The 26,152-nt window shown below is 32.6% G+C and overlaps 1 protein-coding gene and 1 long non-coding RNA gene across 4 annotated transcripts; both read right to left on the bottom strand.

The window, feature by feature from the left end:
• Positions 1 to 11,321: 11,321 nt before the first annotated feature.
• Positions 11,322 to 14,605, bottom strand: LOC108489019 (uncharacterized). Its single transcript, XR_008271586.1, has 4 exons — positions 14,407 to 14,605; positions 13,388 to 13,459; positions 12,223 to 12,279; positions 11,322 to 11,483 (listed from the first exon to the last, which is right to left on the bottom strand). It is a non-coding gene; the product is annotated as an uncharacterized LOC108489019 (long non-coding RNA).
• A 3,077-nt stretch (positions 14,606 to 17,682) lies between these two features.
• Positions 17,683 to 25,913, bottom strand: LOC108489658 (uncharacterized). Of its 3 annotated transcripts, none has more exons than XM_053020180.1 (16): positions 25,533 to 25,913; positions 23,863 to 24,456; positions 22,894 to 23,023; positions 22,584 to 22,785; positions 22,197 to 22,283; positions 22,037 to 22,096; positions 21,851 to 21,964; positions 21,491 to 21,562; positions 21,216 to 21,271; positions 20,858 to 20,943; positions 20,182 to 20,272; positions 19,929 to 20,086; positions 19,728 to 19,819; positions 18,966 to 19,046; positions 18,539 to 18,612; positions 17,683 to 18,156 (listed from the first exon to the last, which is right to left on the bottom strand). In XM_053020180.1, exons 2-16 carry the CDS (start codon positions 24,419 to 24,421, stop codon positions 18,081 to 18,083), a joined length of 1,938 nt encoding a protein of 645 aa, XP_052876140.1. In that variant the 5' UTR covers positions 24,422 to 24,456; positions 25,533 to 25,913; the 3' UTR covers positions 17,683 to 18,080. The 3 variants fall into 3 exon arrangements, with proteins under 3 accessions (XP_052876140.1, XP_017649829.1, XP_052876141.1); XM_017794340.2 differs by having other exon boundaries at positions 21,851 to 21,937; XM_053020181.1 differs by lacking the exon at positions 25,533 to 25,913 and adding an exon at positions 25,270 to 25,458.
• Between the last annotated feature and the right edge of the window lie 239 nt (positions 25,914 to 26,152).

Here is a 26,152-nt window from a genome sequence, read left to right as displayed (position 1 = left end):
TCCCGATACCTCACTTTCTAAAACCACTTGACTTAAGGTCTTACCACTCGAACCTAATAAATTATTATAAAACATAAATTACCAATTTAAAAACCTTTTTAAAACCATATTTGACTCGTAAATATTAAATAATAAAATTTACGAGCTTACTCACCTGATTTGGTGGCCTCGAACCACTATTTTCGATATTACTGAAAAATCAGGCTGTTACAAAGATGACATTTGAATCAAGGTCAACAACTTTGTGAGAAAGCCATTTCATCATGTGTCCTCCACTCTTAAATGAAGAAAATCACTCCAATTGGAAAGTAAGGATGAAATTCTTTGTCCAAGCATTTGATTATGGTGCTTGGAGGATTATCTCAAGAGGTCTATTGGAGGTACTCAAGGAGAAAAAAATATGGATGCAAATGATAAGGAAAAGGCTCAATCCAACTCCAAGGCTATGCACACACTCCTTTGTGATATGAGTAAATAAGTCTTCAACAAAGTTTCCCTGTGTGGAAGTGCTAAGGAAATATGGGATAAGACTAGAGGAAATCTATGGAGATAAGAAAGAAGAAAAAGAGATTAAGAAGCTTTGTAAGAAAGAAAGCACAACAAGTGGCAAGCAAGTCAAAGATGAGCAATCAAGTAAAAGCCACCGATCAAATCCAAAAGTGATGTGTTTCATGGCTCTTGAAGAGTAAGAGGTATCATCTAGTTCATATGATTTAAAGCCATATTCTTTTAATGAATACAATATGCTTTCAATGAGTTAGTGTTGAAATTTGAGACCATGAATTCCAAATACAAGAAAATGATTTCAAAATTCAAAGTTAAAAATATTTTTCTTTTAGAAAGAAAAATTGATTTGGAAAACCAAAATTAAAAATTGAAAATAAATTTTGAGGCTTGAAAAAATAAAGTTGAATTGTTTGAAAAAAAAAAATTTTAGTTGAAAATGAAATTTGAAAGCTTGAAAAAATAAAAAGCTCATTAAAAAAATGGCAAAAATGTGAACATTGCCATTTCAATGGTCATAGACTACATACTTGTCCAATAAAGAAATTGATTCAATATGAAATTAAATGAGTATGGGTTCCTAAGGGAACAAGAGACATTATGACTAATGTTCAAGGATCCAAAGCAATTTGGATACTAAAATCCAAGTAAGTGTTTCTTGCAGGTGTGTTGGAGAAATGACGAACAAAGCATAAATATTTGGATGCTCTTAACACACAAAAAATGGAGGGGTAACCTCTAAACCTATATTTCATTGAAAATTATTGAATTTGTTGCCTATTGATGTTTTTTCTTTCTAAGCATGATTTTGGATTGAATTGATGCTCATGTTTAGAGATATTCTTAAGATGTTCAAGCATAGTTTTTAGTTAATTGGTTGATTTTAATATGACCATGTTTGAAGAATTTATTAGGATACATGCTAGTTAGAACATCGCATATTCATGTGCATATCATAGGAGGAGCATGCAAAGACTAATAATTTTATTGTTGAAAAACTATTTTTGCAAAAAGAATTTTAAAATTTGTTTGAGCAAGTGGCTTTCGATAAAATGGTTTGAACATTTTGATAACTTAGTTTTGAGCTTGCTTAGACAAATGAAATTGATAAACTTGTAAAGCTTTATATCGTATTGTTTCTAAATCTAAGTTTAATGGACTCTTTGAGCTTAAATGATCAAATTTCGATGATTCATGCACATGAAAATCATTTAACGCATATTAAATGGGTTACAAAACTTCACTAAATGGTTTAAAGAGCTTTGAAATGATATTTTAACATAATTGTCCATTTTGAGTTTAATTTCAAGGAAATGTATATTTTCAAGATTTTATTTTGAAATTTCATTGTTAATTAGGTCATTTGATAATTTTAACAAGTTAGTTTCATTGTCTGGAAGTTGCTGGAAAAGTTCAAGTTGATTAAAAATGTGATTTTAAAGTTTTGACTATTTAAATGGTTATTTTCAAAGCAAAAATGAGTTTTAAAAATGTTAAAATTAAGGTTTGTTTGATCCATATATGATAGAATTAAGTAACCCGAATCCTTATTTAAATAAAATACAGTGGCAAAATAAAATAAAGTAAAATCCATATAGAACTACACTTCTTTTATTTTATTTTAGAATAAAGTTTTTTAAAACTTATTAAACTCCATCTATTTGATATTGATTACAATAAGGTGTTTCAATCTTACTACACTCTTATTAGAATATGGTTTTACAAGCCTATAAATAGACATAGTCTATTCTTCTTGTAATTATTCGAATTTGACATAGTGAATTTTCTTATCATCTGTCTGTGGTTATTTCCCAAAAAGGTTTCCACGTAAAATCTGTATGTTCTTTATTTTTATTTCTCTTTTCTTTACGATATATTACCATTACTGACATTCTATTTTTCACAAATTGATATCAGAGCTTCCGAGTTGTTTATCTCGATTTTATATAGCCGCGAGTCTCTCACAGTTGATGAGATTTTTTGATTCTTTAACCTCGTATGATAAGATGAAGCATCTTGTGGTTAAAACTGACTCTTAGGGAGAGGGTCTCATTGTTCATGGAAGATAAGATCGGAATGCTGATGGTGACCGTGAAAGGCCACAGGAACAGAATCCTCGCAATAAATCTAAGGGTAGATCGAAGTCTTCAAATAGAGGTAAAATTTGTAACTTCTGTAAAAAGAAAGGACACATTTGCTATGACATATTTTGTTCTTTTATTTGATTTTTTTGTGTGTGTGCAAATATGTCAGGATCACCTCTCTTATGTCATGTTCACATTGGTATTTATTGTATAATTATTGTAACACCCCCTAACCCTTTTCCGACATCGGAATAGGATTACGAAGCATTAACGGTCACTACAGTTTATATCACGAATCATATAAAATTAATCATTATAAAATTCAGTAATTTATCGTATTGACTCTTAAACGGACATTCGGAGTCCAATGAAGATATTAGAACCAAATCGGAATCTATTCAGATGCTTATAAAATTTTTCATAAAATTTTTAAAATTTCCCTTAATGAATAGTACCACACGCCCGTGTGATTTTCGAGACATGCCCGTGTGTCTCTATGACATGCCCGTGTTGTCACCGCATGTGACTCACACGGTTAGGACACGCCCGTGTCCTCTACCCGTGTACTTATCTAACTTGTTGCTCATGGACAAACTAGTTTTAAACGGCCAAGATACACGCCCATGTGCTTAGCCCGTGTGGATTTATTTTCAATTCGAACCTAGTACAGTTTTCACACGGCCAGGCACATGCCCGTGTACTGTGGCGGTGTACTTCACACAGCTGAGACACACACCCGTGTCTTTGCCCGTGTGGCCATACCTGAGTATTCTGTTTGCCAAATTTTAGATGCAAGGGACACACGGTCTACTTACATGCCTGTGTAAGGGCCGTGTGTCTCACACGGTCTGATCACATGCCCTTGTGCCAGGCCGTGTAGACTCAAAATGAACCTTATAATCTAAGTTTGCTAACCCTATAAACTTTAATAACAAGCAACTTAAAATTCAATCTTTCAACCAATCTAAAACATGATTAAATACATCCATTTCACATTAAAATCATCAATGTTACGATCCAACTCGAGTGTATTAGTTAGTGTTTAACCTACAACTTCCAGAACAGTGTACTTTGGTACCAATTAAATAAATTCAAATTAAACTACATAAAAGACTATATTATAAAGATAACTTTTCATTTATGGGCTAACCATTATCATTCTTACACAAAATAACTTCAAAAGACAACCTAGGTACATGCCATTTCTTAAAATAAAATACGTCACCAAGGATTTGAGTTCGGGCTTGGCTTGGATGCTGAGTTGTTAGTCACTTTCGTACTTAACCTGCGCACGGAAATAAACCCTACGCTGAGTATTCACTCAGTGATATTTCTATAAACCAACACTTAAATCGATAATAACACCAAATGTATTTAAGCTATTAACTTCAAATCTAATATCACTACTTATATTCAAAGTTCTATCTCAATGAACCATTTAGTTCAAAAATATATATCAATCAATAACAGTAGATTTTCAGTATAGTAGCACAGTCATTCAGTTGTCCAGTACAGTAAATTTACCCATATTAACATAATTCAGACCTTGGTGGATACACGGATCCAACCAACACACCAGTATGGCACATTGTGCCTCATTGGCATTGCCGAAGAAAATAGTAGCAGTACGGTACATAGTATCTCATCGGATTAAACCGAAGTAATAGAAACAGTACGACACAAGAAGTGCGTCATTGACACAAAGTCGAAGTAACAGTACGACACTATTATTTCCTTATCGACTCAAGGTCAAAGTATCCCTGTACACTTCCAATCCTATGGCATGCCAATTATATCCAACCTAGCCCGACACTGTTAATAGGGTATTCATTTCACTTAAATTTTTAAATAACAATCAATATACATTTCAATTTAGATATTCACAACTCAAATCAATTCAATACAATATTAACAATACTTACCTCTATACCATTTTCCATATATATAATAAATGTAAAAATAATTATTAAGTTTGGTTTATAGAAATACAAATCGTAAATTTTTCAGATTACTCCCCGTCAACTTTCTCTTTTCCTTTCTTTGTCGATGTCTTCGGTACTATGTTAGCTATAGAAATTAAACAATTTATACTACTAATACAATAACAATTCATAATAAATAATTGAATTTCTATTCAATTCAAACTTCAATTTTCTATTTAATCCTAATTAGCACATTTGCTTTTATCACTCAATTCATACTTCATTTCTATTCAATTTCCTATCATATTCTCTTTAAACACTAAATATTCATGGTAAAACCCTAATCTCAAGTTTCTTTCAATTTAGTCCCTCAGATATAAAACTTATAGCTTCTTTTACAATTTAATCCTTTAATCAATTCTAACTTGAAATTTATTCAATTAAATCTCTAATTCAACAATTTATTCAACATAACCCATGTCTAAAAATCATCTAACTTTTAAAATTTCCACTTACATCAAGTAATATTTGTCTCTAGGACTCCAAAAACATCAAAATTATAAAGAAATGGACTTAATTGACTTACCAAATTAAACTTTAAGCTTCAAAACCCTAATTTTTACCTTTTCTTTTTCTTTTCTTTTTTTCCCCACTTTCGAATTGCTTCTGTTTCTTTTTCTTGTTTTTCTTTCTTTTATTTCTTTTATTATTATATTATATTTTTAATAATAATTATTATTTACTTAAATAATAAGTAAATACATACATATATTACAAATGTATGTATTATACTTTTTACACTTGTATTTAATTTTTACCATACATTTGGCACCTATGGTTTAATTGCTAGTTTAGTCCCTTCACTTTTCTTTAGTTTATAATTAAACTTTTACACTATATTCAATCCAATCCTTTCACTAAATTAACCTTAATTCAAGCTAATTCACTTAACTAAAATCTAATTAATCACTCAACTAACTTCGTAAATATTTCTAATAAATATTTACAAACCCGATTTTCTAAAATATTAAGCAGAAACACGATTTTTGATATCTGTAAATTTCAGGTCATTACATTTCTTTCCCCATTAATAAATTTCGTCCTCGAAATTTACCTGAAAATAGATGGAGGTATTGAAATCTCATTGTATCATCCGGTTCCCATGTTGCCTCCTCAATATTTTGACTTTTCCATAATACTTTTACTAAGGGAACCCGTTTATTTCGTAATTCTTTCACTTCTCGGGCTAGTATTTTAACCAATTCCTCTTCATATGACAAATCAGGTCGAATCTCAATATCCTCAGTAGAAATAATATGAGATGGATCTGATCGATATCTTCTCGGGCTAGTATTTTAACCGATTCCTCTTCATATGACAAATCAGGTCGAATCTCAATATCCTCAGTAGAAATAATATGAGATGGATCTGATCGATATCTTCTGAGCATAGAGACATGAAAAACATCGTGAATCTTCTGTAGTTCTGAACATAAAGCCAATCGATAGGCAACCAATCCAATTCTTTCCACAATCTCGTATGGCCCGATATATTGTGGACTCAATTTACCTTTCCGACCAAATCTCAAAATTTTCTTCTAAGGAGATACTTTAAGAAATACTTTGTCCCCAACTGAATACTTAATGTCTCGACGTTTCAAATCTGCATACGATTTTTGCTTGTCAAAAGCTGCTTTCAGTCTTTCTCGAATTTTCTTGACAGTACCCTCTGTTTCTTTCATTCAATTTTGTCTAACACACTGGTGACTGACATCTCCGACCATATAAAGCTTCATGCGGTGCCATTCGAATACTTGATTGGAAACTGTTATTATATACAAATTCAGCTAATGGTAGATAACATTCCCAACCTGATTCAAAATCAATGATACAAGCTCAGAGCATATCTTCTAAAATCTGGATAACTCTTTCTGACTGTCCATTAGCCTGTGGATGAAAAGCTGTGCTAAAATGAAGTCGAGTACCAAGAGACTCATGTAACTATTTTCAAAACCTTGATGTAAATCGTGGGTCTCGGTCTGAAATTATCGATACAGGAATACCATGCAGTCTCACAATTTCCCGGATGTAAGTTTCTGCAAGTTTCTGAAGTGACTAATCCATTTTGACTACTATAAAATGAGCTGACTTTGTAAGTCAATCAACAATCACCTAAATAGAATTTTTCTTACTTGATGACAATGGTAACCCTGTTACAAAATCTATTGTGATGCAGTCCCATTTCCATTCAGGAATATTAATAGGCTGAAGTAAACCAGTTGGAACCTGATGCTCGGCTTTACCTCACTGACATGTCAAACATTTAGTTACAAATTCCACTATATCCCTCTTCATACCTAGCCACCAATACAATTCCCGTAAATCTCGGTACATTTTTGTTCCTCCAGGATGTAATGCAAATGGACTTTCATGTGCTTCTCGGAGTATTAACTCTTTCAACTCTGAAACATTCAGAACACAAATCCGATTACGAAATCTCAAAAAATCATGTTCATCAATGCTGAAATTCTTTGCTACACCACTCTGAACCATTTCTTTCCTCTTCATTAGCTTGTCATCTTCTAACTAAGCTGACTTGATTTGTTCGAACATCACTGGTTTAATTTTTAATTCAGCCAATAAACCTCCATCATCACTAATACTAAGTTGTGCAAACATCGCTCGCAATTCAATTGCAGCTTTTCTACTCAATGCAATAGCTACCACGTTAGCTTTACCTGGATGATAGTCAATAACACAATCATAATCTTTTAAAAGTTCTATCCATCGACGCTGTCTCAAATTTAACTATTTCAGTGACAAAAGATATTTGAGACTTTTATGATCAGTGTAGATATAACATTTCTCCCCGTATAAATAATGTCTCTAAATCTTCAAAGCAAAAATCATAGCTGCTAGTTCCAAATCGTAAGTTGGATAATTACGTTCATCGGGTTTCAATTGCTGTGAAGCATAAGTTATCACTTTCCCACTTTGCATCAATACACATCTGAGACCATTTAAAGAAGCATCACTATACACAATAAAATCTTTTCCCGACTCTGGTAAAGTCAGCATTGGTGCTTCTGTTAACATCTACTTCAATGTTTCAAAACTTTTTTGATACTTCTCATTCCAAACAAATGGAACATTCTTTTGCAATAATTTCATCATTGGTAAAGCTATTTTCGAAAATCCATTCATGAACCTTCGATAATATCCAGCCAATCCGAGAAAACTACGTACCTCAGACACATTTTTAGGAGTTTTCCATTGTACAATTGCTTCAATTTTCTTTGGGTCTACTCAAATTCCATCTGCCGATACCACATGACCAAGAAATACTACCTCTGACAGCCAAAATTCGCATTTACTCAATTTCCCATACAATCATTTCTTCCGCAATATTTGCAACACAATTCGAAGATGCTGATCATGTTCAGATTCAAACTGAGAATATACCAAAATGTCATAAATAAAGACTAATACAAATTGATCCAAGTACAGCTAAAAAATTTGATTTATAAGATCCATAAAAGTAGCTGGAGCATTTGTTAACCCAAATGGCATCACCAAGAATTCATAATGCCTATACCGTGTTCGAAACTCTGTCTTTGGTATGTCATTTTCTTTCACCTTTAACTGATAATAGACCGATCTTAAATTAATTTATGAAAACACAGAAGCTCATTTCAATTGATCAAACAAATCATCAATACGAGGTAACAGATATTTATTCTTGATGATCACCTTGTTCAACTATCGGTAGTCAATACATAACCACATTGAACCATCCTTCTTCTTAACAAATAACACTGGAGCTTCCCACGGTGATGTACTAGGTCGTATAAAACCTCGATCCAATAAATCTTGCAGCTGTACTTTCAACTCCTTCAACTTAGTTGGTGACATACGATATGGAGGTATTGACACTGGATCTGTACCCGGGTATACTTCAATCACAAATTTAGCTTCTTAATCAAGAGGTAATCCAAGTAACTCTTCAGGGAATACATCAAAAAATTCACATACAGTTCAGATTTTACTACATTTACACTTTCCACCGAATCCGGATTAGTAACATATGCTAAGAAAGCAGTACAACCTTGATAAAGAAGCTTATTAGTTTTGATTGCCGAGATAATACGAACTGATCCACTAGTTTGAATACCATTTACTTCAATCTGATCACCGCTTTCATTCTGAACAGTGAACTTCTTTTTATAATAGTCTAAAATTACTCCATGTTCTGATAGCTAGTCAATACCCAGTATAATGTCAAAGTCGCCAAATGGCATAATCAATAGATTAACAGGAAAAATTCTATCTTGAATCACTAATAAACTTCTTCGACATATTCGATTCACTAACATTGTTTACCCTAGAGGACTCGATACCTCCACAGTTACTCTAGACAGTTCAGGTTTTAATTTTTTTGTCTCAATTAATTTTGTATTAACATAAGAATGTGACAATCCCGGATCTATTAAAGTATAAACGAGTTCTGAATGTAATAGAAATATACCTGTCACCACATCGTGTGCATTTCCTTCTTCTCGAGTTCTTACAACATATGCTCGGGCTGGAGCTCTAACTTTTTATTGTTGAGTGGCAACTTCACTTGTTCTTCTAGCACCTCCTCTACTGACTGAACCACCTCTGCCTGACCTTCGACCTCTGGAAGCAGATTTAGATCTCTGCGATATTATTGGTGCTGTTTTATCAATTTTTGAACAGTCTTTTTCAAAATGATCAGTGGATCCACATCGGAAACAACCTCCTATTAATCTTCAGCGTTCACCCTGATGTTTATTCCCACAATGTTGACATTCTAGAATTTCAATATTCCTAGATGGCCCTCTGGCACTACTAGTGGAAACTGTCGTCTGTCAACCATGATTTCTGTCACTTCTATCAGATCTAAAACTAAATCTTCCACTACTTCGAAATTTTTTTGATCACTTAGGTTGTGGATTAGAGCTTGTAGTTCCGGGACGCTTTCCAAATGAACGAGAAATTTCAGGCTTTTTGTCTAACCCCAACACTTGCTCAATTATTTTGGCTCTCTCAATTAAATCCGCAAATTTAGTAATCTGTAGGGACACCAATTGTAATCGTAACGCAATCCTTGTAAAAACCATTTACATCTGTCAGCTTCAGTCGGTACAAATTCAATTGCATATCTGCTCAATCTAAAAAAATCCCGTTCATAATCCGCTACATACATCTCACCATGTTTCAGCATCAAGAACTCCTATTTTCTGTCTTCCATATATAATTCTCCCAAATATTTCTTCTGAAACTCTCTTAGAAAGAATTCTCAACTTATCTGTTTCTCCGGTACATGTTGAGTTACCGATTCCCACCATACGTACGCTTCTCCTTGTAACAAAGAAATGGCACACAATAAGCTTTCTTGTGGGGTATATTCAAATTGCTTTAGAATTCTCTTTGTAGTCTCTATCCAGTTTTCAGCTACAGACGGATCAACTCCCTTCGATCCTAGAAATTCGGTAGCATCATACTTTCGCAATTCTTTAATTGGGGCTCGTCGAGTTGGAGGGGTAGGAGTTATAGTAGGTATAATTCCTACTACTCTTTAAAGATCATCAACTATCACTCGAAGTATTTCTGTATTATCTCTTTCTCTAGTATCACTCTTTTCAACATTTGGCGGTTGATTACCTACCAGGTTTACACTAGGTGTTACAGATTCTGATTCATTCATATCATGTGGTTCATCCTCTTTACTATACATTTCTTGATCAGTTTCTTCAATATTTTCACCAAACATCTTTAACTATAAAACAGAAATAACAATAATTCAGTATTATATAGATATATATATCAGCATCCAATCCCGACTCAAATTTAACTCAACTATGGCATATGCCTCTAGACTCGATTCTGAGCTCGATTTAGTCCGAGAATTAACTAAACCTGAATAGCTCTGATACCATTAAATGTAACACCCCCTAACCCTTTTCCGACATCGAAATATGATTACGGAACATTACCAGTTACTACAGTTTATATCACGAATCATATAAAATTAATCATTATAAAATTCAATAATTTATCTTATTAAGTCTTAAACGGACATTCGGGGTCCAATGATAAAATTAAATCAGAATCTATTCGGATGCTTATAAAATTTTTCATAAAATTTTCAAAATTTCCCTTAATGAACAGTACTACACGCCCGTGTGATTTTCGAGACACGCCCGTGTGTCTTTATGACATGCCCGTGTTGTCACCTCGTGTGACTTACATGGCTAGGACACGCCCGTATCCTCTACCCGTGTACTTATCTGACTTGTTGCTTATGAAAAAACTAGTTTGAAATGGCCAAGACACACGCCCGTGTGCTTAACCCGTGTGAATTTATTTTCATTTCGAACCTAGTACAATTTTCACACTGCCAGGCACATCTCCGTGAACTATGGCCATGTACTTCACACGGCTGAGACACACGTCCGTGTGGTCATACCTGAGTATTCTGTTTGCCAAATTTTAGATGCAGGGGACACACGATCTACTCACATGCCTGTGTAAGGGCCATGTGTCTTACACGGTCTGATCACACGCTCATAATCTAAGTTTACTAACCCTGCAAACTTTAATAACAAGCAACTTAAAATTCAATCTTTCAACCAATCCAAAACATGATTAAATACATCCATTTCACATTAAAATCATCAATGTTACGATCCAACTCGAGTGTATTAGTAAGTGTTTAACCTACAACTTCCAGAACAGTGTACTTTGGTACCATTTAAATAAATTCAAATTAAACTATATAAAAGACTATATTATAAAGATAACTTTTCATTTATGGGCTAACCATTATCATTCTTACACAAAATAACTTCAAAAGACAACTTAGGTACATGCCATTTCTTAAAATAAAATACGTCACCAAGTATTTGAGTTCGGGCTTGGCTTGGATGTTGAGTTGTTAGTCGCTTTCGTACCTAACATGCGCACGGAAACAAATCCTACGCTGAGTATTCACTCAGTGATATTTCTATAAACCAACACTTAAATCAATAATAACACAAAATGCATTTAAGATATTAATTTCAAATCTAATATCACTACTTATATTCAAAATTCTATCTCAATGAAACATTTAGTTCAATAATTTATATCAATTAATAACAGTAGATTTTCAGTACAATAGCACAGTCATTCAGTTGTCCAGCACAGTAAATTTACCCCTATTAACATAATTCGGACCGGGGTGGATACACGGATCCAACCAACACACCGATACGACATATTGTGCCTCATCGGCATTGCTGAAGAAAATAGTAGTAGTACGGTACATAGTACCTCATCGACACAAAACGACACTATTAGTGCCTCATCGACTCAATGTAACGTCCCCTAACCCTATACCGTCATCGGAACAGGGTTACGAGACATTACCAGTCAGTACAGTCCAATTTCGGTCATTAATTAAAATAAATATTTACACACATCCTAGTTTTAAGATGTCGTCCCTTTAATGGGCCCTCGCGGTCCAATATGAACAGTAAATTCAATTCGGGACTAATTTAGAATCACTACGAATTTTTAGTAAATTTTAAAATTCATACTACATACCATTGCCAACCATAATTTACTCATTTCATGAGTACATCTACAACCTAAATGACTCTCATAAAACATCCTAGGTACATGCCATTACCAATAATTAACACACTTTACCTTAATGAATTCGGGATCGAACTGGGATGCTGATTCAACGTTCTATCTTTACTAAACCTGCGCACGGAAACAAACCGTACGCTGAGTATGGTATACTCAGTGGTATTTCCATAATCTGAACACTTAATAATATAACAATTAAACTTAAAATCACAATAACAATTATAAGTATTCATTTATTTGTTTTATAGATAAAATTTCAATTACTTACCATATAAATTCTATACAAGTCATATAACAAACACAATAACATATTTGTTCAATTCTTTTCATTTACTTACCGTATAAATTCTATACAATATATTCACAATCCACTTGTTTTCACACTTTACTTCTTAACAATATACCATTTTAATTCATTCTAACATCAATCATCATCCATTTGAACTTCACTCATTTCATGAACCTTTTGGTTCATGTTTTCGATCTCATATCTCAATTTCAATTCTCAATTCAATTTCTCATTTCATTCCAATAGCTCAATCAATCAAATTCGCTCGACTTATCTTTTCACTTATTTACCCCTATTAACAAGACTCGGACCTTGGCGGATACACGGATCCAACCAAACACACCAATATGGCACCCAAAGGCCTCATCGGATAGTTCAAGCAATATTTGACACCCAGTGTCTCATTGGCCTAGCCAAGTAAAGTTGGTACCCAGACCTCATCGAATCTATCCAAGAAATATAGTGACACCCAGTGTCTCATCGACTCGAGGTCGAAGAATCCTGAACACTTCCAATCCTATGGCATGCCAACTATATCCTACTCAGCCCGATCAAGTTAATAGGGTATTCAATTCACTTTCAATTTTTTCAATCAATACACATTTTAATTAATCACATAAATTCATAATTCAATACAATTCAATTCACTTTTCAATAACAAATATCCAAATATCACAAATCTCATATTTAAAATTTTCAAACAATTTATATTTCAATTCAATTCAAATAATCAATATATATTCAATATTCAATATATATATCTATATATATATACGCTAATTCAATCAATATAAATTCAATAAATTCATCACATACTATATCAATCCATTTCATTTGCAAAACACAATAATTCTTACTTCAAAACACTTAATATACATATTAAGAAATAAATTCAACAATTAAGTATTAGGTTCGGATTATAGAAATACAAACCGTAATTTTCGAGTTAACTCCCGTTGACTTTGTCTTGTCCTTTCTTAGCCGAGATTTCTGGTACCACATTGACTACGAAATTAATACAATTCATAATCATTAATACATTACTAATTCATATCTTGAGTTATAGAATTCTAAATTAAGATCCGCTAATTTTTCCTAAAACTAGACTCACAAATCTTCTTACAATAAAATTTTCAGAATTTTTGGTTTAGCCATTAAGTACAGTTTATTCTTTAAATTCACCCCTATTCTGCTGTCTGACAGTTTCGTCCCTTCTTCACTAAAAATTAATTATCTCACAGTACAGAACTCGGATAACATTCTCGTTGATCTCTAATGAAAATAGACTCATTAGGGATTCTATACATATAACTTTAAGCCTCTAATTATTTTTATTCAATTTTGGTGATTTTCCAAAGTCAGAACAGGGAACCTGAATTCATTCTGACCTTGTCTCACAAAATTCATTATATCTCATAATTTACAATTCAATTGCTTATATCGTTTCTTCTATAAGAAACTAGACTCAATAATATTTAATTTAATATTTTATTCATCCTCTAATTCAATTTCTACAATTTTGGTGATTTTTCAAACTTATACTACTGCTGCTGTCCAAAATAGTCTTAGTACAAAAATATTGATTTACTTTAATTTCAATTTAATTCTAACTAAATTCACTTACTTTTCTATCTTAATTCATACTTTATTTCTATTCAAATTTCATCCATACTCTCATTTAAATATTAAATTTCCAGCATACTTTCCTAATTTCAAATTTTCATCAATTTAGTCCCTACAACATAAAACTTATAACTTACTTTACAATTTGATCCTATTATCAATTCTAGCTTGAAATTTACTCAATTAGACCCTTAATTCACTATTTTATTCAACATGAATTATACTTGAAAATCTATAAACTCTCAAAATATCAACTTAATTTCATCAAAGTCTTGTTCCAAAGCTTCTAAAACATCAAAATTTAAGAAGAAATGACTTAATTGACTTACCAAATTAAACTTTGAGCCTTGAAACCCAAATTTTCCTTTTTCTTTTTCTTTTTCTTTCTTTCTTTCTCCCCTGTTTCTTCTCTGTTTCATTTGCTTTCATTCTGTTTCTTATGTTTCTTTACTTATTTATATAATATAATATATAATATAATATACTATAATATAATAATAATTTAATATATATTTTAACAAATAAAAATCTCAGATTTTTATGTTTATGCCGCCTCACTTAGGACAAATGGCATAATTGCCATTTTGGTCCTCTTCATTTTCTTTTAATCTACAATTCAACTTTCATCCTTTATTCAATTTAGTCATTTTTCCTAATTACTCTTAATTAAACTAAATTTACTTAATTAAACTCTAATTAACCACTCAATTGACTTCGTAAATATTTTTAATAAATATTTACGAATCCATTTTTCAGAAACGGAGACCCGAAAATACACTTTTTCTGTAACGGTAAAATTCGGGTCGTTACACTCAAGGTCGAAGTATCCCTATACATTTCCAATCCTATGGCATGCCAATTATATCCAACCTAGCCCGACACTGTTAATAGGGTATTCGTTTCACTTAAATTTTTAAATAACAATCAATATACATTTCAGGTTAGATATTCACAACTCAAATCAATTCAATACAATATTAACAATACTTACCTCTATACCATTTGCCATATATATAATAAATGCAAAAAAATAATTATTAAGTTTGGTTTATAGAAATACAAACCATAAATTTTTCAGATTACTCCCCGTCAACTTTCTCTTTTCCTTTCTTTGTCGATGTCTCCGGTACTACTTTAGCTACAAAAATTAAACAATTTTACTATTAATACAATAACAATTCACAATAAATAATTGAATTTCTATTCAATTCAAACTTCAATTTTCTATTTAATCCTAATTAACACATTTGCTTTCATCACTCAATTCATACTTCATTTCTATTCAATTTCCTATCATATTCTCTTTAAACACTAAATATTCATGGTAAAACCCTAATCTCAAGTTTCTTTCAATTTAGTCCCTCAAATATAAAACTTATAGCTTCTTTTACTATTTAATCCTTTAATCAATTCTAACTTGAAATTTATTCAATTAAATCTCTAATTCAACAATTCATTCAACATAACCCATGTCTAAAAATCATCTAACTTTCAAAATTTCCACTTACATCAAGCAATATTTGTCTCTAGGACTCCAAAAACATCAAAATTATAAAGAAAGGGACTTAATTGACTTACCAAATTAAACTTCAAGCTTCAAAACCCAATTTTTCCCTTTTCTTTTTCTTTCTTTCTTTTTCTCCCCACTTTCGAATTGCTTCTGTTTCTTTTTCTTGTTTTTCTTTCTTTTCTTTCTTTTTATTATTATATTTTTATATTTTAATAATAATTATTATTTACTTAAATAATAACTAAATACATACATAATTACAAATGTATGTATTATACTTTTTACACTTGTATTTAATTTTTACCATACATTTGGCACCTATGGTTTAATTGCTAGTTTAGTCCCTTCACTTTTCTTTAGTTTATAATTAAACTTACACTATATTCAATCCAATCCTTTCACTAAATTAACCTTAATTCAAGCTAATTCACTTAACTAAAATTTAATTAATCACTCAACTAACTTCGAAAATATTTCTAATAAATATTTACGAACCCGATTTTCTAAAATAGTAAGCCAAAACACGATTTTCGATATCCGTAAATTTCAGGTCATTACATTATATTGCTATATTATTGAATGGATATCTTTGCCGTGTCCCATGCTTTATAGATTTATCTTTATTGAGCATGGTAAAAATGTGTGATACTAAGTATGCTTATTGAATGAAATGCTTTTTGCTCATGTTTTTATTCATTCAATGAAATATATTTTTGCATATTTGTTTCTACTTTTTATGCTCTTCGTACTTGGTACCATTGTAGCTTTGATGTGCTTTTGATTCCACATTGTCGATGCCATTATGCTTTTCATGCCTTATCTTGTTTAAGAACAATTGGTATCTAGAAAAGATGAGAAAATCATTAAGATATGCATCAAATAAGGAGAGTATTAGAAATAGGAATTTCTTGTGATTTTATTGAATTATCCTTGTTAATAATTGGTATATTTATTTAAGTATCAATTAGTATCTTTGATTAGACATGAATTTAGGAGAACTTTTATGCAATTAGGACTTATTTATATAATACTTTTAATTATTGCATAAAATGTTCTTTATAAATTGATTTCAAGTATTCTTATTTTTCATATCATTATTTCTTGAAATTCATTGTTTTTGTTCATATGTTTATGCAAATGAATTAATTTCATCATAAATACATCATTTAAATGCATGATATTAGTAGGTACTTTATGCATATAAGCAGAATCATGTTTTATCTTGGATGCATGCATAAAGTCCCTTTAAACGTCAATAAGAAAAATTAAGATTGGAGAAGATTCAGCATGCCATTCAACTGTCTTAATTTAATTCAGAGCATCATATCGCTATCTCCTGTCCAAATCTTCTGATTGGACCTAATGCAGATGAAGCTCCTCAGTAAATAATTAAACTTGTTTGTATGGTTTTCATTGAGTTCATAGTATAATTTAGCACGTGCTTATTGTCCCCATCCCTTTGCTTGGTCTAACTAGTCAATAGAGTTGGGGGATTCGAGAGATAGTGGAGATCATACGCATATATGAAATTCTTCCCTCGTAATATGATGACGTGATGATCCCTCTATTAGAAAGATTAGGCTGGACCTTTTTGTTTTGGGGTTGCCTTGTGTTGTTCACCATGCTGTCGCTGGTGTTGTAATAATCCTATCACGGGCTCTCAATTTTGAAACGAAAAGAAAATCATCTATATGACCCCAAAAAGAGCACACTGACCCCTTTGTCTTTCCGAGCTCCATTTATGTTGTGTATTGTCCAAGAATTTAAAACACATGCTAAAAATAAATTTAGATTAAAATATATTTGAAATTTATTACTTTTAGTTTTATTTCAATGAATTTAATCTTTCTATTATTTGAATTTAAAAATACAATTTTAATTGTCATCGTCATCAATTTTTTATTAAATTACATGATTGCTAAATGAATTCTTTTTATTATTTCAAAATGTCACACTATCAAATTTAATAAAAAAATTAACAGTATTAACAAAAGAGAAAATAAAATTTCAAAAAAATGTGTACATATGCGTACACAAGGAGAGAGCAAACAATTGCAAGGGTCATCAAGAAGGAAAAAGAAGATAGAAAAGTAAATAATAAGAAATAATACGTTTTATTTCCAATTAATATTAATATTGTTGTGGAAAGACTCATAGCACTTAACTTTATAGGAAACTCTCGGAAGTAGGCAAAGAATAAATATTTATATTCCTAACCTTACAACCATGACCAATTGCTCATCCAAATTCCTCTCCCAATCAAATTCTAAATAACTAATCCATTTCCATGTCTGACACTAGGCACTACTACATTACATGTATGTTACAATGAGATCTGTCATATCTCTATAGCTTTTATCTGCCATTGATTTCAACGATCTAGATCTTAAAACCAATACAGAAAACTTGATGAGCTCTCTAGTTTCCTGCTATGGAGTGCAATCTCCAAATGAAAGTCAAGGGTACTGACTAACAATAAATAGCTTTCTTTTTCTATACACATCCTTGATCCGTCATGGCTTGAGCAATGGTCAGAAAAGCAGAGATGACTGCTCCATGTAGTAAAGCCCTGTTATCGAAGAGAGAAAGTGAACAATAGATCTTTTTGGAGTTCAAAAGAACATAATATCAGTTACTACCTTGGCCAGACTTCATTCCATGTTACACGATATTCAGAAATGAGTATAGGGATATGACCCTCTAAAGACTCTCCGAAAATAAAAAGAACATAACTGTGCCGGATATACTGATATCCAACACTCGCACCTGAGTCCACAAGTTGCATGATATGTATAATAGAACTGATTTCGACTTTAATAAGAACAGTCACACTGCATTTTGGTGAAAGAATCTGGTCATACCAGATCAACAGCACACAAAAACGAGTGTTTGATTCATGTACCATTCACCAGAGAAGAAAAACAATGAGCAAAAGGCTGAAAAACACTTACTCAGGACTTTCTTTTTGATAACCGAAATCTTCTGCTGCTTTGAGGGCTCTATGGAATGTCTGTTTCATTGCTTCCTGCAAGTTGAAGTGCAGAGAAAAGGATCTTCACCAAATTTGATCATAACTAGATATAAAACTACTTGTCAAGTTATAAAAGGAAGAAATCTTAAAGTTATGATTGTAACACCAAAAGAAGCCAACTCAAATTCGCTAGTATCACTGACATGATTTTTGCAATTTCAATACTTCCAATCAGGACAAAAGGTACCATGCGTTAAATACACTTCTAAGTTCAAGCTGATCTATTATATGCTAAATTCACTGCAGGATACGTAAATAAATGGCTTTACTAAAGCAAATAACGGGAAATGTAGCTCAAGAATAAGTCCAATTAAACACCATTCAACAAAGACACAAGTAAATCTTACCTGTAACTTAGATTCAAAGTCCTCCGGAGACCAATGCATTACATTACACTCATGATTTAATTCAATTTCTCCTGCAACAACCTGTGATCAAAGTGTTATTGAATCAGGAAATAAAGTAATATTATAAAAAACATCAATCAAAATTCATGCCAATGTGGATGAATAGAGTCATTCAAAACGATCTTAGCTTTAACATCCATCTACAAAATATTTGGCTACTCCACAAGTAATCATTGAGACCATGCACAAACTCAAAGGTATTACAAACTTAGCCATAAATCATCATCCTAACTCCACATATCTGGCATTTGCTGTTAAAACTTAAAAGATTACTGTCATGTTGAAGAGAATGAACTAGTCTTTTATTGGTATTTGGTGCTCCTTAAAACCCCGCAATTTATGTTTAATTCCCCTTTGCATCTTTGTGATAAAATCCATTGGCTATCAAAGTGAAAAACTGGTGGCTCTCCTCTCCTTTCAAAGCATCATTTTCCAAGACATATGAGTACGAACAATCAGACACAAGCACATTATGCTTCCAAAGTGAATGTATTTACTTCACAAGAATTGAGGGTTGAACCATTCAAATCTAGATTTGCAAATTCTTCTTATCAATATAGGATTAAGAATTGATTTCATGAACATTCTTTTTCTTCAGAAGCAAAATCAAGCCTGTTCTAAATTTGTGCAAATGCATCATAATTAAACTATGATAATGAAAATTTAATTTCATCAAGATGACGAAGAAAGTAAAGGTCGCACCCCCCCAGCACCAGCAGCCATGGCAGGAGCAATGATGACATTAGCCTTCTTCAATACATCAACTGCTTCAGGAGTGCAAGGCATATTTGAGCCTAGGAAGATCACAATATCACATAGCTATTAGCTAATATAATTAGTATTGTAATTCTTCCAGATGAAAAGATATAAAAATGTTTTGCAATTCATATTACAGAGTACTACCTTCTACAAGTATGCGACAACCTGAATTAACCAAATTAATGGCATCAGCCTGGTCAATTTCATTTTGAGAACCACAGGGAATTGCGAAATCACACCTTTCATTCCAAGGTTTTGCTTCATCATAGTACTTAGACCGAGCATAAGTCTTTGAATAATCTCTGCATACTCAAAATGTAAAATAGCAGCTCTCAAGAATAACCAAAAGAAATGAAATTTACATTGTAACTACGGAAATGCAGTGAAGAGAACACACCTCAAACTTCTTTGTTGAGATTTGAGATCCCTCAAAAATGATATTTTCATATAATCAAACCCATCCTCGTCAACCAGATACCCCTTTGAATCTGTACCACATATCAGGCAAGGGCAAGTGTTAATAGATGGACAGGTTTGAACCAACCTTTATTTGCTGATCTTTACTAAGCTGAACATGCAACCAACTTTATTTGCTTGCACTGAGGCAATTATACATCATGTGATATGCATTTTCAAGTTTCGCTCCACATAGTAAAAAAGCAAAAATAAGGATGTTTACTATCAGGACTATTTTCCTAAATCAATTTAAAAAGGTATACACAAAGCTAGTGATGACCTAGATATCAACTTGGAAACAAGAAAGATGAACTCGAATACAATTGCTGAGTCACTTTTCTGAAGCAAAACAGAATGGATAAGGTCGATGTATACTTTGAAAAAATAGCAGTGAGGAACACCAGGTTAAAACCAATTAATATCCTTAGCTTAAGGATCAATGCATTAATGGTGCAACTGTCTCATTATGAGCATTTTTCATTAAAATAAGTGAAATCAGCACCGTGACCATCTTTCAAGCTAGAATGATAATGAAACCAAAGGAATTATGCAACCAGTGCACGGAAAGATTATATGTAATGGCTTTCCCAATGTACAGAATGTGGGTGGAGAATTACCTGATACTGTAATGGGAAGAGCACCATTAGCAACAAGCTTTTCCAGAACGTGCATTGCAATCTTTCCATACCCACTTACGACACATCTGGGGAAAGATTCAAGGGGAAAATATATTCATGTTAACAATTTAGTGAAACAACTATCAACAGCGGACTTCAGCATTTGCAATGAATATATATTTTTGTATATCAAGCAACTTCCAGGTCTTGAAAAGAAAAATAAATGCATTATGAGTTATTCGCCAGATAAAAGTCCACATTTTTTTTTTTTCATTTGCACAAGTTATGGAAATACAAAGAACCATGACAGACAACAACGCTTTCTTGAGTATAGTTAATAAAAAGCATCAAAAGCAACCTCAATCCTTTGACATCTTTATTCAACTCCGCAAGAATGAGCCGGGCAAAGAAAACCTGCAGAAACATGCAAAATTTATCAAGTTCCAAGCTATCAGAAAGAGATATGTACAGGGAAATAACAACGCCATTCTTCAAGATGGGTATTGCAAAAATGAAGTACAATAAGAATCTTTCATGTACAGGAAGTTGCAAAGTCAGGTATCCAGGCATTCACCCACGACCTATCTATACTTAAATAGCATTGACTATTGAGCAGAGATGGATATTAGTTACCAGCCCATAAGCAGTTGCTTCAGTTCGAAGACTAGAACCTGACCAAAATATCCTTGGCCCTGTAAAACTTCCCTGCATAAGTAAGGAATAAAATGAAGACATAAAGGCCACCTCATGATTTCATTCAACATTCAATTCTCACTAAATTACTTAAAACTTCCATTGCTCTAACAACTCATCAAATTAATGTATAGAGGAAAATATAGGAATTGTTATAATAGTTAAGATAATTCAATGACATTAGGCTGCAATCTCTATAACATACCAGCAAGTTTTGAAAATTTCCAGAATTACATAGAAGTCTATTACCCATCATACGAACTGAAGAAAACTGAAATAGAAGTTAATTATTCAAAATACCTGAAAATTACCAGCTAGCCGTCTGTATTGTCCAAAAAGGAATCCCATTTCTCGAATACCAACTCCCATTTCCTCTGACGGAAGGTCCTGAAAATATACAATGGATAACCAGACCTAAAGACCTCCTATTTCCTACACATTAATGAGCATATTCAAGCAGATAAGAGCAGGGCTTCACTCACTTACCTTGTCAGTACCAAAATAACGATATATCTCATTCATGAAACTTTGACAAAACCGCATGATCTGCCAGCGTGGGTTTCATAAACAACTGTAAGAGGAATTGCTAGAGTTTCTAAGAAGGTTCTTATTAAGGAGACTAATAAATTGTGATAAAGGACCTGACCTCATTATCACTTTTTCCCTTAGGATCAAAATCACTTCCACCTGCTGCCCCTCCTAGTTTGTAGGGTGATAAAGCATTCTTTAATGTCTGCAAGCAGGTGAAAACTCCTCATTGAATGGGAGATTTTTAAAAGCCAGATGAATTTATCATTACCCATTTTATTTCTGTTACCATTCTGATTCTATGAATAAGTAGTTCCTTTTGCTAGCAATAAAACAGATTTGTGTTTCTATTTATCTTCTGCTGACATATGTTCAGGAGATGGCCTAACCAACATATTTGAGTTTCTATAAGCAACAGTTACCTAGGATGCACTAGAAAGCTACACTATATGGAACTGAGTTAAGAATGTGTAAATTAACATGAAATGGAAAGCTCAGAAAGTACCTGCTGAAAACCGAGAAATTTGGCAACACTTAAGTTCATTTTTGGATGAAACCGAATACCACCCCTACATGGACCCAATGCCTGGTTAAAGTGCACCCTGAAGCCTCGATTGACATGTGTTTCACCTCTATCATCCACCCATGGAACTCGAAAAATAATCATACGTTCTGGTTCTAACAAGCGCTCCATGATGTTGACATAACTGAAGAAAAATGGAGCACGATGAGACCCATAGCACATTTGACTGATTCTTCAGTTCATATAATGAAGGGTAAATCATATATAATTTAAACTCTTTTGGCAAACTCACTGGGGATTTTTCGCAATCACTCTCTCTAAAGCATGAACAGCTTCTTGGACAGATTGTATGAACTCAGCCTCATGGGGGTCCCTTTTCAGTGCAGCTTCAATAATTGATCCAGCCGTTTTGGACATAAGGGCTTCAATTGAGGAAATTTTTTCCAAGGAATAGACAAAATGAATTTAAAGGTCAGACAATTAATCCTTCTCTAAGAGGGAAAAAGAAACTAAACCATCATTAGCAGTGATCAATGTGTTAAAACATTTGTGTGCCAGCATTACATGATTAAAACAATCATTCAAAACAAAATTTTATACCAGAGGTATTTAGTTCAGGAAACCAGGAGGATGAGTTCAAACCTCCAAGGTTCATTCTGACAAATTCCACTGTTACAGATGCATTATTTTTATTATGCTTCATGCTGCAGTTACTATTTTAATTAAACATTCAGAAGGAGTAGAGAAAAAAGAATTGTGCAGTCCTTTAACAGCCAAAAGATATAATGTATTGTAATGCTAACAAGAACTTTGTTCAGTGTCAGAACAAAGTGTTAAATCTGTAATGACAGGAATTCTTCTGTAACTCATTAAGAGTTTTACTAGTATTTGAATTCTAATTTTTAAAGATTGAGAGAAAATTCAGATTTATGATTGGACTCCCATTAATAATTCTTATTTTTAAAGATTAAAACACCTCTAGCATTTGTATTTTGAAAGCTGTCTTCCAGATTACATACTACAGCAGGCTCATTCAATGGTGTATTGCATTAATCTTAGTTAAATGAATGATTCAAGTTCCCTATACTAGATATAGTAATACCACCCTGCAATTAAAATAATAATAAAAGTTAATGCTTAGGTACCACAATATTAAAACATAAGTGGAAGGTAAAAAAAGCAAAAACTAATAGCTTACAGTGAGCATTATTCACATCAAACTAATCCAAAGACTTAAGTATGACAGATTGAGGTGACTAACCTTTTACATAAATAGGTTTATCAACAACAATCTTATCTTTCGACGCCATTTGGAGACGCAAAGCTTCCTTGTGAAGCAAACTGTTATTATGCTCTTCCAATGCACTCATTTGCATGTTTCTACTTCCTTCATTGCCGTAAGGGTTCCTTCTATGCTTTCTACCATATTCTTTACAAACAGAGCAGAATATCCTTGCTGTTCCTTCCTTCACATCAACATATGCCCACTTGTATGTATCAGCCCATTCCTCTCTCCATCTTTTCACAACCTTCTTCTTCCTTTTTGCGGGTTGTGCCTTCAAAATATCTTGATCAGCATTTGGGATTTCAGAGACCATTGACATCTGCTTACTTTCACCCTGCTCTTCTGCAGAAGGTTCTTGTGATGGGCCACCAAGGAGAGGAGTGTTGGCAAATGAAGGGTCATCATCTCCAGGTCCAATCTCCAAATCAATCTCCTCACCAATATCCCTGACCAGATGCCTTTGTGCTTGAATCAAGTTCATATCATCCATAGTAGGATTCATCCCTAACCCACCACCTGGTAACAGCATTAGCATGACAATCTCACCCGCATCTTAAGGAACTAGATTTCCTGTCAACATAAGATACCGCATATTTGAGAAAAAGTGTTACACATATTGATCAGCATCAAACTGATTATAAATAAACAAAAATTAGGATTACAGTCATCACTCAGCAAAAGAAAGCTTACAGTGAATCTAGACATTTGAAATAGAAAAAAGTAAACTGGAGGAAAAAAAGAGGACAGAGTAGAGGAAGCTACTCTTGTGCACAGAATTGAGAACAGCAAAGTACTAAGTTTACGTACCAATGTACTCTGCTTTAAGAGTTAAGATAATTATTAAAATAAAATGAAGGCATTAAATTGGATTCTCAAGTTGAAAAATAAAGTGGGATACTCTAGATACAAATCATCCTGATTTCAGGAAATATAAAAATGTGAGGTTTTGAGGGGATTTCTCTCCATTTAAAGAGAAAAAAAACTCCAAAACATGATAGAGCGGTCCTTTCACTCTTTTCCACTCTACTCTTTACTACTCACCCTCCTTCCATATACACAATGTAACTGCACCGATTGCTTCAAAGTCTTATAATTCATTGAATTCCAGACACCATAGTACACAAAATAAAAAATTAAACCTTTTCTATTGCCTGCATTTTTATTAGGATGGTTGCATAAGAGATGACTGCAACAAAAATTCATATAGTGTAAATTAGGATAAATTTAAATAACAAAAATAAGAGCATAAGCATAGTGAAGCTATCATGAACTCAAAACAGCATTACTCTTCAACCTTACAACAGTTCAGGGTAGAAAAACATTGTCAACTTGACACAAATAAAATCAATTCAGTGAACGCACTATTGCACATAAAAACCCTACCTTCTTCTATCTATACTTATTTTCCAACATGTTTCAGAACCTAACCAGTACATAACCCTCCTGGTTTCCCATAAAAGGCTAAGCAAGTCTTGCAGTTGGTTCAATTATAAACACTTCAAAATTGAAATTTGAAGATTTAAATCAATCTCAAAGCAAAAAGTCAGTAATTACTATATAATTAAAAGTCCACGAGTTCACATACAAAAATAAAAATCAAGAACCCCAGAACTAAAGGAGTGATAAAGTCAAAATTTTCAACATACCCAGAACTTAATTTGGAAGTTCAACAAACACCCAGCAGCTAAAATCAGGGGGGAAAGAAGGAATTAACTTTAAAATTTGGGATAAAGGTAACAAGTTTGAAAAATTAGACAAATCCTGCAGTCCTTCAAAAAGTGGGCACTTTTCTTGTGCCCTGAGCCCTCTTTGCTGTATTCTCTAACAATCCGGCTAACTGAAAGTGAGATCGTGCTCTTATTGATGATTGATTCCTTGTAAAAGCAGACGATGGGAGAAAAATTAAAAATAAAAATAACCTACGCAGACAAAGAGGATGAGAGAACAATTTTCCTACTTTTTTTTTTTTTACTTTGTTTTGTTACTGTCTACCTAACTCAATTAAAAATTCAAAGAAAATGTAAATAAATATAATTTTTATATAAATCAATACATTTATATAAAATTTATGAGAAAATAAATGAATTTTTATTGAAATTTTAATACTAATATGTTGAAAATTATGTGTCTTTTATATCCTATAAAGTGTTGCTTAACGTGCTTTAATTGTTGCTGTTGATGATAAATTACTCAATCAATTAGTCATTGTTGTCTATAGTGATTATTGATTATAATTTTACGAAAAATGTATTTTTTAAATTTATAA

This window comes from Gossypium arboreum, chromosome 10 (genome assembly GCF_025698485.1).
Source record: "Gossypium arboreum isolate Shixiya-1 chromosome 10, ASM2569848v2, whole genome shotgun sequence".
In the NCBI taxonomy this organism is placed as follows: Eukaryota; Viridiplantae; Streptophyta; class Magnoliopsida; order Malvales; family Malvaceae; genus Gossypium; species Gossypium arboreum.
This window is presented reverse-complemented; position numbering and strand designations above follow the sequence as displayed.